Raw genomic sequence first — 11,943 nt, forward strand, 5'->3', positions numbered from 1 at the left:
CCGTTAAGGAATGCCGTTTTGACATCCATCTGCCAGATTTCATAATCGAAAAATGCAGCTATTGCTAACATGATTCTGACGGACTTAAGCATCGCTACGGGTGAGAATGTCTCATCGTAGTCAACTCCTTGAACTTGTGAAAAACCCTTTGCCACAAGTCGAGCTTTATAAACGGTTACATTTCCGTCAGCATCCGTCTTCCTCTTAAAGATCCATTTGTTCTGAATAGCCTTGCGGCCCTCAGGCAGTACTTCCAAAGTCCACACTTTGTTCTCATACATGGATCCTATCTCGGACTTCATGGCTTCTAGCCATTTCTTGGAATCTGGGCCCACCATTGCTTCTTCATAATTTGCAGGTTCATTGTTGTCTAACAACATGATCGATAAGACGGGATTGCCGTACCACTCTGGAGCAGCACGTGGTCTCGTCGACCTGCGTGGTTCGACAGAAACTTGAACCGGAGTTTCATGATCATCATCATTAACTTCCTCCTCAACTGGCGTCGCAACGACAGAGGTTTCCCCTTGTCCTGCGCCACCATCCAGAGGGATGAGAGGTTCGACAACCTCGTCAAGTTCTATCTTCCTCCCACTCAATTCTCTCGAGAGAAACTCCTTCTCGAGAAAAGCTCCGTTTTTAGCAACAAACACTTTGCCCTCGGATTTGAGATAGAAGGTGTACCCAACTGTCTCTTTCGGGTAACCTATGAAGACACACTTTTCCGCTTTGGGTTCCAGCTTTTCAGGCTGAAGCTTTTTGACATAAGCATCACATCCCCAAACTTTAAGAAACGACAACTTTGGCCTTTTGCCATACCACAGTTCGTATGGTGTCGTCTCAACGGATTTTGATGGTGCCCTATTTAAAGTGAATGCAGCTGTTTCTAATGCATAACCCCAAAACGATAACGGCAAATCGGTAAGAGACATCATAGATCGCACCATCTCTAATAAAGTACGATTACGACGTTCGGACACACCATTACGCTGTGGTGTTCCAGGCGGTGTCAACTGTGAAACAATTCCACATTGTCTTAAGTGAGCACCAAACTCGAAACTCAGATATTCACCCCCACGATCAGACCGTAGGAACTTGATCTTCTTGTTATGATGATTTTCAACTTCACTCTGAAATTTCTTGAACTTTTCAAATGTTTCAGACTTGTGCTTCATTAAGTAGACATAACCATATCTACTCAAATCATCAGTGAAGGTGAGAAAATAACGATATCCGCCGCGTGCCTCTACGCTCACCGGACCACACACATCGGTATGTATGATTTCCAACAAGTCACTTGCACGCTCCATTGTTCCGGAGAACAGAGTGTTAGTCATCTTGCCCATGAGGCATGGTTCGCACGTGTCAAGTGAATCAAGGTCAAGTGACTCCAAAAGTCCATCGGCATGGAGTTTCTTCATGCGCTTTACACCAATATGACCTAAGCGGCTGTGCCACAAAAATATGGCGCTATCATTGTTAACTCTAACCCTTTTGGTCTCAATGTTATGTATGTGTGTATCGCTATCAAGATTCAATATGAACAATCCTCTCACATTGGGTGCATGACCATAAAAGATGTTACTCATAGAAATAGAACAACCATTATTCTCTAACTTAAAAGAGTAACCGTCTCGCAATAAACAAGATCCAGATATAATGTTCATGCTCAACGCAGGCACTAAATAACAATGATTTAAGTTCATAACTAATCCTGATGGTAACTGAAGTGAAACTGTGCCGACGGCGATTGCATCAACCTTGGAACCATTTCCTACGCGCATCGTCACTTCATCTTTCGCCAGCCTTCGTCTATTCCGCAGTTCCTGTTTCGAGTTGCAAATATGAGCAACAGAACCGGTATCGAATACCCAGGCACTACTACGAGAGCCGGTTAAGTACACATCAATAACATGTATATCAAATATACCTGATTTTTCTTTGTCCGCCTTCTTATCTGCCAGATACTTGGGGCAATTGCGCTTCCAGTGACCCATACCCTTGCAATAGTAACACTCCATTTCAGGCTTAGGTCCAGCTTTGGGCTTCTTCGTCGGATTGGCAACAGGCTTGCCGCTCTTCTTTGAATTACCCTTCTTGCCTTTGCCGTTTCTCTTGAAACTAGTGGTCTTATTCACCATCAACACTTGATGCTCTTTACGGAGTTCAGACTCTGCGACTTTCAGCATCGCAAACAACTCGCCGGGTGACTTGTTCATCCCTTGCATGTTGTAGTTCAACACAAAGCCTTTATAGCTTGGCGGCAGTGATTGAAGGATTCTGTGAGTGATAGCTTCTTGCGGGAGTTCAATCCCCAGCTCAGCTAGACGGTTTGAGTACCCAGACATTTTGAGCACATGTTCACTGACAGACGAGTTCTCCTCCATCTTGCAAGCATAGAATTTATCGGAGGTCTCATACCTCTCGATCCGGGCGTTCTTCTGAAAGATAAACTTCAACTCCTGGAACATCTCAAATGCTCCATGACGCTCAAAGCGACGTTGAAGTCCCGGTTCTAAGCCATACAAGACTGCACATTGAACTACTGAGTAGTCCTCCTTACGTGCTAACCAAGCGTTCTTAACATCCTGATCAGCCGTAGCGGGTGGTTCATCTCCTAACGCAGCATTAAGGACATAATCCTTCTTCCCAGCTTGTAAGATTAGCTTAAGATTACGAGCCCAGTCTACAAAGTTGCTTCCATCATCTTTCAACTTAGCTTTCTCTAGGAACGTATTAAAATTCAGGGTGACTGTCGCGTGAGCCATGATCTACAACACAAATATATTCAGAGTGGACTTAGACTATGTTCAAGATAATTAGAGTTTAACTTAATCAAATTATTTGCTAAACTCCCACTCAAAAAGTACATCTCTCTTAGTCATTTGAGTGGTTCATGATCCACTTACACTAGCTCAAGTCCGATCATCACATGAGTTGAGTATAGTTTCAGTGGTAAGCAACCCTATGCTAATCATATCATCTATATGATTCATGATCGACCTTTCGGTCTCATGTGTTCCGAGGCCATGTCTGCACATGCTAGGCTCGTCAAGCTTAACCCGAGTGTTCCGCGTGCGCAACTGTTTTGCACCCGTTGTATGTGAACGTTGAGTCTATCACACCCGATCATCACGTGGTGTCTCGAAACGACGAACTGTAGCAACGGTGCACAGTCGGGGAGAACACAATTTCGTCTTGAAATTTTAGTGAGAGATCACCTCATAATGCTACCGTCGTTCTAAGCAAAATAAGGTGCATAAAAGGATTAACATCACATGCAATTCATAAGTGACATGATATGGCCATCATTACGTGCTTCTTGATCTCCATCACCAAAGCACCGACACGATCTTCTTGTCACCGGCGCCACACCATGATCTCCATCAACTTGTTGCCATCGGGGTTGTCGTGCTACTCATGCTATTACTACTAAATCTACATCCTAGCAAAATAGTAAACGCATCTGCAAGCACAAACGTTAGTATAAAGACAACCCTATGGCTCCTGCCGGTTGCGTACCATCGACGTGCAAGTCGATATTATCTATTACAACATGATCATCTCATACATCCAATATATCACATCACATCGTTGGCCATATCACATCACAAGCATACCCTGCAAAAACAAGTTAGACGTCCTCTAATTTTGTTGTTGCATGTTTTACGTGGTGACCACGGGTATCTAGTAGGATCGCATCTTACTTACGCAAACACCACAACGGAGATATATGAGTTGCTATTTAACCTCATCCAAGGACCTCCTCGGTCGAATCCGATTCAACTAAAGTTGGAGAAACCGACACTTGCCAGTCATCTTTGAGCAACGGGGTTACTCGTAGCGATGAAACCAGTCTCTCGTAAGCGTACGAGTAATGTCGGTCCAAGCCGCTTCAATCCAACAATACCGCGGAATCAAGAAAAGACTAAGGAGGGCAGAAAAACGCACATCACCTCCCACAAAAACTTTTGTGTTCTACTCGAGAAGACATCTACGCATGAACCTAGCTCATGATGCCACTGTTGGGGAACGTCGCACGGGAAACAAAAATTTTCCTATGCGCACGAAGACCTATCATGGTGATGTCCATCTACGAGAGGGGATGAGTGATCTACGTACCCTTGTAGACCGTACAGCAGAAGCGTTAGTGAACGCGGTTGATGTAGTGGAACGTCCTCACGTCCCTCGATCCGCCCCGCGAACAATCCCGCGATCAGTCCCACGATCTAGTACCGAACGGACGGCACCTCCGCGTTCAGCACACGTACAGCTCGACGATGATCTCGGCCTTCTTGATCCAGCAAGAGAAACGGAGAGGTAGAAGAGTTCTCCGGCAGCGTGACGACGCTCCGGAGGTTGGTGATGACCTTGTCTCAGCACGGCTCCGCCCGAGCTCCGCAGAAACGCGATCTAGAGGAAAAACCGTGGAGGTATGTGGTCGGGCTGCCGTGGAAAAGTCGTCCCAAATCAGCCCTAAAACCTCCGTATATATAGGTGGGAGGGAGGGGACCTTGCCTTGGGGCTCAAGGGTCGGCCGAGCCAAGGGGGGAAGGCTCCCCCCCAAACCGAGTTGGACTTGGTTTGGTGGGTGGGAGTCCTTCCTTCCCTTCCCACCTCCTTTTTGTTTCTTTCTCTTTGATTTTTCTTTCTTAGGCGCATAGGGCCCCTTTGGGCTGTCCCACCAGCCCGCTAAGGGCTGGTGTGCCACCCTCATGGCCTATGGGCTTCTCCGGGGTGGGTTGCCCCCCCCCGGTGAACTCCCGGAACCCATTCGTCATTCCCGGTACATTCCCGGTAACTCCGAAAACCTTCCGGTAATCAAATGAGGTCATCCTATATATCAATCTTCGTTTCCGGACTATTCCGGAAACCCTCGTGACGTCCGTGATCTCATCCAGGACTCCGAACAACATTCGGTAACCAACCATATAACTCAAATGCGCATAAAACAACGCCGAACCTTAAGTGTGCAGACCCTGCGGGTTCGAGAACTATCTAGACATGACCCGAGAGATTTCTCGGTCAATATCCAATAGCGGGACCTGGATGCCCATATTGGATCCTACATATTCTACGAAGATCTTATCGTTTGAACCTCAGTGCCAAGGATTCATATAATCCCGTATGTCATTCCCTTTGTCCTTCGATATGTTACTTGCCCGAGATTCGATCGTCAGTATCCGCATACCTATTTCAATCTCGTTTACCGGCAAGTCTCTTTACTCGTTCCGTAATACAAGATCCCGCAACTTACACTAAGTTACATTGCTTGCAAGGCTTGTGTGTGATGTTGTATTACCGAGTGGGCCCCGAGATACCTCTCCGTCACACGGAGTGACAAATCCCAGTCTTGATCCATACTAACTCAACTAACACCTTCGGAGATACCTGTAGAGCATCTTTATAGTCACCCAGTTACGTTGCGACGTTTGATACACACAAAGTATTCCTCCGGTGTCAGTGAGTTATATGATCTCATGGTCATAGGAACAAATACTTGACACGCAGAAAACAGTAGCAACAAAATGACACGATCAACATGCTACGTCCATTAGTTTGGGTCTAGTCCATCCCGTGATTCTCCTAATGACGTGATCCAGTTATCAAGCAACAACACCTTGTTCATAATCAGAAGACACTGACTATCTTTGATCAACTGGCTAGCCAACTAGAGGCTTGCTAGGGACAGTGTTTTGTCTATGTATCCACACATGTAAATGAGTCTTCATTCAATACAATTATAGCATGGATAATAAACAATTATCTTGATACAAGAATTATAATAATAACTATATTTATTATTGCCTCTAGGGCATAATTCCAACAGAATCATCCGCAAATAACAAGTGTGAGATAGCTGGGGCTCTTCTACATATTTTGACCGCTTCTAGGCCCCTCTCTTGGACTGCTTTATTTATCAGGGATGATAGGGAGTCAGCTACGAACAGAAAAAGAAAGGGTGATAATGGGTCACCTTGTCTTAGACCACGTGAGGGGGAGAACTGCTCTAGTAGACGTCCATTAAACTTCACTGAATACCGCACCGACCGAACACACTCCATGGTTTGCTTAACCCATCGTGGAGCAAAACCCCATCTCAAGAGTGCTTGCTCCAGGAAATCCCAATCAACTCGGTCATAAGCCTTTGATAAGTCTAGCTTAAGGGCACAAAGATCCTTGTTCCCTGGAGAGGACTGGATATGGTGGATACACTCAAAGGCAATAATGGAATTGTCTGAGATTAATCTACCTGGGATGAAAGCACTTTGATTCTCAGAAATAAGCTCTGAAAGGAACGGTCTGAGGCGATTTACCATGCATTTGTACACTATCTTGTATATCACATTGCATAAGGATATAGGGCGGAAGTCTTTTAGCGAGGCCGGGTGTTGGATCTTTGGAATCAGAACAATGCTAGTATCATTGACACCTTCTGGCATATGACTAGTGGTGAAGAACTGTCTAACCGCTGCAAAAATTTCTTCCTTGAGGCTACTCCAGTTCTTCTGATAGAAACGGGACGGAAAACCATCTGGGCCTGGTGCTTTCAACGGACCAATTTGGAAGAGCGCATCGGATATCTCCTTGTCAGATAGGGGTGCAAGCAAGCTCTCATTCATTGCACCCGACACTTTATGTTCTATCACCTCAAGGGCTGCCTCCGGGACTATCGTCGGGTCCTTCGTATACACCTCTTTGAAATAAGAAGCGGCCATACGCTCCATATCGGATGGGGAGTTGCACCACGACCCATCAACCTTCTGTAGTCTCCGAATATTGTTTCTCCTAGCTCGCCACACAGCTTGCCGATGAAAGAAGTTTGTGTTTCGATCTCCCTCCTTTAGCCAGACGATACGGCTCCGCTGCAGCCACATCATCTCCTCCCGATATAATAGTTCGTCCATGGCTGCCATCTTCTGACGGATTAGAATACGATCCGTACTATTGAGCTGCAATGTTTCTAACTCCGTCCGCAAGTTCTCGATTTGCTTTTGCACCTGTCCAAAAGTTTCCTTACTCCACTTCCGAAGATCTGTCATGACCGTCTTCAGAGACTTGGCCGCACTACCCAAATCACCCTCGGGGCGTGACCGCGACCACGCCCGCGAAATTATATCAGGGAGTGCTTTATCTCGCTCCCACATGATCTCATATTTTCAAAAGAATAGAAACATATTATTTTTTTCCTTTTTTCAAAAGAATAGAAACATATTATTTTTCTTTTTTCCTTCGATAAATCATTTCTCTCTTGTATGGAAATCTGACAGCGACCACGCATGTGACATTGAGAGCGCAAGATGACGACAATGACGTTATTTTTCCTTGATTTGAGCATCGTCGCTTGGATTTCACGGAAGCAGAAGATTGTCACATTCTATTTGTGTGAAGCCGAGTTCATCACAAAAAAATACGTTGATTTTGCAGCGTTTCATCCCTTTGTCTGTTCTGGTTTTTCGTATTTTTTTATTTTCAATTGTTTCCTTCCAGTTTTGGCTTTCCTTCCTTATCTTTTTTTCCTTTTCTTTGCGTTTAATTCAGAATTGTTTTGCATTTTCCTTTTTGAACACTTATATACTATAAAGTTTCCAATATAATATACTGTAAACATTTTCTTCATATGCAGTGAACATTTGTTAAATGCATGACCAAATTTTGTTTAACATATGATGACCATTTTATTTTGAAAAACCATTTTCTAATCTAGGACGAAACATATTTTTTAATTCACCCTGATCCTTGTGCTATATATAGTGATTTGCTTAGTGCACTTTACAAAAATAACACACCATGACCATTTTGTAATGTATGATGATTATTTTTATTATATGCTGAACATTTTTGGCACACATTAAAATTTTTTAAAGCACACACTGAACATCTCTTTTTAAAAACAAAACAAAAAAAATCTAGCAGTCAGTTTTTTAAAAAGGAAAAATAGAAAAAACATTCAAAGGAGCTCATGAGATTAGGCCGGCCCGCAGCCTTACGCGTCAAATAGCAGGTATATCCAAAATTAGTTAGCGAGTACACCTTTCAACGATTACTCTCACCTTCACAAGTTGCGACAAGTCGTGCCACTTGTCGCAACCTTCGAGTTTTTCATTTTTTCGTAGATCCGTATTTTAAAACGTTTTATCTCCTAAACCGTGCATCCAAATCTTGAATGGTTTTCATCGTTGGCTTTCTCGCGTCGATATCTTCAAAACTAGATTCCATGTTGATAGATTTTGACTAACTTTTTTTTTATAAAAAACTAAAAATTAGAAAAAAAAAACGGACGACAAAACCGTGCCTCATGCTAAAAAAACAGAAAATACGTTTTTCCCTTTCCGTGCCTCTCGCAAAGGCAAAACCGTGCCTCTCGCGAAAGCAAAACTTTGCCTCTCGCAGAAAAAAAAAGCAGAAAAAGTGTTTTTCCCTTTTCAGGAGAGGCGCGGACGTGCCTCTCGCGAAGGCAAAACCGTGCCTTTCGCGAAAGCAAAACCGTGCCTCTCACAAAAAACAGAAAACACATTTTTTTTCTCTTTCGGGAGAGGCACGGGCGCGCCTCTCGCGAAGGCAAAATCGTGCCTCTCGCAAAAAAACCCAGAAAACCCTTTTTCCTTTCCGAGAGGTACGGGTGTGCCTCTCGCGAATGCAAAACCGTGTCTTTCACAGAAGCAAAAATGTGCCTCTCACAAAAAAAGACAACAAAAAACACGTTTTTTTCTCTTTCCGAGAGGCACGGTCGTGCCTCTCGCGAATGCAAAACCGTGTCTCACGCGGAAGCAAAACCGTGTCTTTCGCAAAAAAAATAAAAAACGTGTTTTTTCCGTAAAAAAAAGTAGAAAACGCGAAGTATGGGTATTTCGGGTTTTCCACACTAGAACCCGAACCCTAAAGCAAAAACCGAATAGTCAAGAAATAAGAACCGAACCCTTACCCGATAATTCGGGTAATTCGGTTCGGTTCGGGTACCCAAACACCCAGGGTGAGCTAGGAGGCTCCCGAAGAAGTGCTCGCTAACTAATTGCTCTCAGGTATACCTAGCCATTTTTCGGACCGGGCTGGGCCTAACAAACCCGTGAAAGAAAACGCAGACCAAGGCCTGGTCCGGCCCGGCTGTCGGGCCTGTATTTTGAGCCCAAATCCTACGTGTGAGGGCCTCGAACCGGGCCTCTTTCCTAAATTACAAAACCCACAAATCCAAGTTTGATCCAACCATCGACCTCAAAATCTAAACCCGAGCCCGGCCCATGATAAGATCGGGCCGGGCCGACCGGGCATGACCAGGGCTACCAGGAGGTCTGGTGTTGCGCCTGAGACAAATCGGACGATTGCGGAGGCGGCCAATGCGCATCAACGTTCAGTTAGGGTTCCCAAGCGTTTTTTTCTCTCCTATCCTAAAAAATCACACGTTGAATATATAGCGTGCTGCGTCCGTACAGAAAGCGAGTCGAACTCGCCTCCGGGTGCGCACCCAATCCGGGGCACCGACCTATCGGCCTATAAATTGCAGCCACCCGCAGCCTCTCAAACCCTTTCCCCCAACCCGCCGCCGCAACCGAGGGAGGGTTCCGCTCCTCGCGCGCGGCAGAATGCCCAGCGGCGCGGACGAGCGGGTCTACTGCCCGGACTGCCGCCGCTCGACGGAGGTGGTGCTGGACCACGGCACCGGCGACACCATCTGCACCGAGTGCGCGCTCGTCCTCGACGCGCACTACATCGACGAGGGCTCCGAGTGGCGCAACTTCGCCGACGACGGCGGCGGCGAGGACCGCGACCCCAGCCGCGTCGGCGCCTCCGGGGACCCCTTCCTCAACGCCAAGCTCTCCACCGTCATCGCCTACGCCAAGAAGCCCGGCGGCAAGGCCTCGGGCGAGCCCAACGCCCTGCCGAGGACGTCGGTGCCCGGCGACGGCGCCGGCGCCGCCTCGGACCGGACCCTCGTCGACGGCTTCCGCGGCATCGGGGACATGGCCGACCGGCTCGGCCTCGTCGCCACCATCCGGGACCAGGCCAAGGAGACTTTCAAGAAGCTGGACGAAGCCAAGGGCGTCCCCCGCGGCCGGAACCGGGACTCGGTCTACGCCGCCTGCCTCTACATCGCCTGCCGCAACCTCGGCATGCCGCGCACCTACAAGGAGCTCGCCTCCGTCACCGCCGCCGGCCCCGCCGCCAAGAAGGACATCGGCAAGATGTCGACGCACATCAAGAAGCTCCTCGGCGAGGAGGACGGCCAGGTGATGGACATCGGCGTCGTCAGCGCCTCGGACTACCTGCGCCGCTTCTGCTCGCGGCTCGGCCTGGGCAACCAGGACGTGCGCGACGCGCAGGAGGCCGTCAGGAGGCTCGAGGAACGCCTCGACGTGCGCCGCAACCCCGAGTCCATCGCAGCCGCCATCATCTACATGGTCGTGCAGCGCGCCGGCGCCAGCAACTCCGTCAAGGACGTGTCCGTCGCCACCGGCGTCGCCGAGGGCACCATCAAGGAGGCGCACAAGGACCTCACCCCGCACGCCCAAATGCTCTTCGGCTGACCGACATTAACCCGGCCTTTACAAAGCTTGATCATTTGGCAGGTCCAATTCCAAACATGTGTGTGTTATTCTTGGGCAACTATCTTATGCTCGGACATGTCAAGTTTGTGTTGGACTCCGTTTCTAAGTACTGAAACCATTCGTGCTTGATTCGTTTGTTCCAGTTAAACTCATGAACTGTGACTGTTGTCTCAAGGTGGGGGCATTTGATATCTGCTAGACAGATTTGAAAATGTGGTTGAATTTCATTGAAACTGGAACCAGATTGGCCAGGTTGAAAGCTGAAATTGGTGATTTCACAGTTATTTGACCGAAAACAAAATCAGAAACCCGCAAGCTGGATGACTTGGGATAAGAAAATTGGCATGGTAATGTGTTTCGTTCTTGTCAGGTGAGGTCATCTCTGACAAATTCATGTGGCAAGTTACTGAAAGAATCACCTCGTATTACAACCAAATTGAAAGAATCTGACATAGGTTGCTGAGGTGATGTTACTCACGCATGTTATTTGCCAGCCTATGGTGAATTGGACATTCACGGCGGGGAGATCATTACAGTACCTAACAAAGTACTCCCTTCGTCCCTGAAAATGTGAAAAGTGCATATGCATATGGAGGACAAAAACATATTTCCACATCACAAAAAAATCAAAAAAATTATACGTACACAAGTGCAATCAATAAAGGAAAGCACTTGAACCAGAACGAACATACAGGCGTAGCAATGCATTAGCAGTAATATATGTGAAGCAAACTTGATGGATCAACAATACAGTGATGTAGTTAAATTAATTAAGCAAACATGTAAGTGCACTAAACAAGCATGCATGTACACTAGAAAGATATGAAGCATCCCTAATGTACATAACTCAACTAAGTGAATTGGTGTCATGTACACATGCTTAGACAGTCTGACAGCAAGCTAGACGAGTATATCATGAGGACCTTCGAAACAACTAGATGTTGCCGGGTAAAACATGAAACAACTATACTTGCAGAACTACAAAACCACATGAAACAACTATAACCCCAGGATGACCCTATGAGCACATCATAAAAGAAGTCTTGTGCTTGAACAATCAGGATGGGCTGCTCGTACAACAGTGATTTATCAATCACCATGCAAACCCCATGGCATGCAATAAGAACCCTAACCCCATCCTATTCTAGCCATGAACCAAAGGGAGATCATCCCCATGAACCCTAACCCCATGAACTAGAGGGAGATCATACCCATTGATCACTAGAACCCATCATATCCATCGAACGAGAGGGATATCCTAACCCTAGAAGATCGAGGGAAGATTGAGCAAGGGGTGAAGTACCTAGGGTTACGTGGCAGACGTTGTAGATGATGCAGCGGTGGTCATCGTTGATGGAGCCGTCGTTGTTGATGTAGCAGCGATGGTCATCGTCGATGT

General features: G+C 46.6%; 1 protein-coding gene across 1 annotated transcript; it reads left to right on the forward strand.

Annotated features, from left to right (window-relative positions):
- The first annotated feature begins 9,554 nt into the window (after nt 1–9,554).
- On the forward strand, nt 9,555–10,803 carry LOC123416943 (transcription initiation factor IIB-like). Its single transcript, XM_045106826.1, has one exon. It carries the CDS (start codon nt 9,582–9,584, stop codon nt 10,521–10,523), a length of 942 nt encoding a protein of 313 aa, XP_044962761.1. The 5' UTR covers nt 9,555–9,581; the 3' UTR covers nt 10,524–10,803.
- The last annotated feature ends 1,140 nt before the right edge of the window (nt 10,804–11,943 follow it).

The sequence above is a fragment of the Hordeum vulgare genome, chromosome 1H, assembly GCF_904849725.1.
Source record: "Hordeum vulgare subsp. vulgare chromosome 1H, MorexV3_pseudomolecules_assembly, whole genome shotgun sequence".
NCBI classification, from domain to species: Eukaryota; Viridiplantae; Streptophyta; class Magnoliopsida; order Poales; family Poaceae; genus Hordeum; species Hordeum vulgare.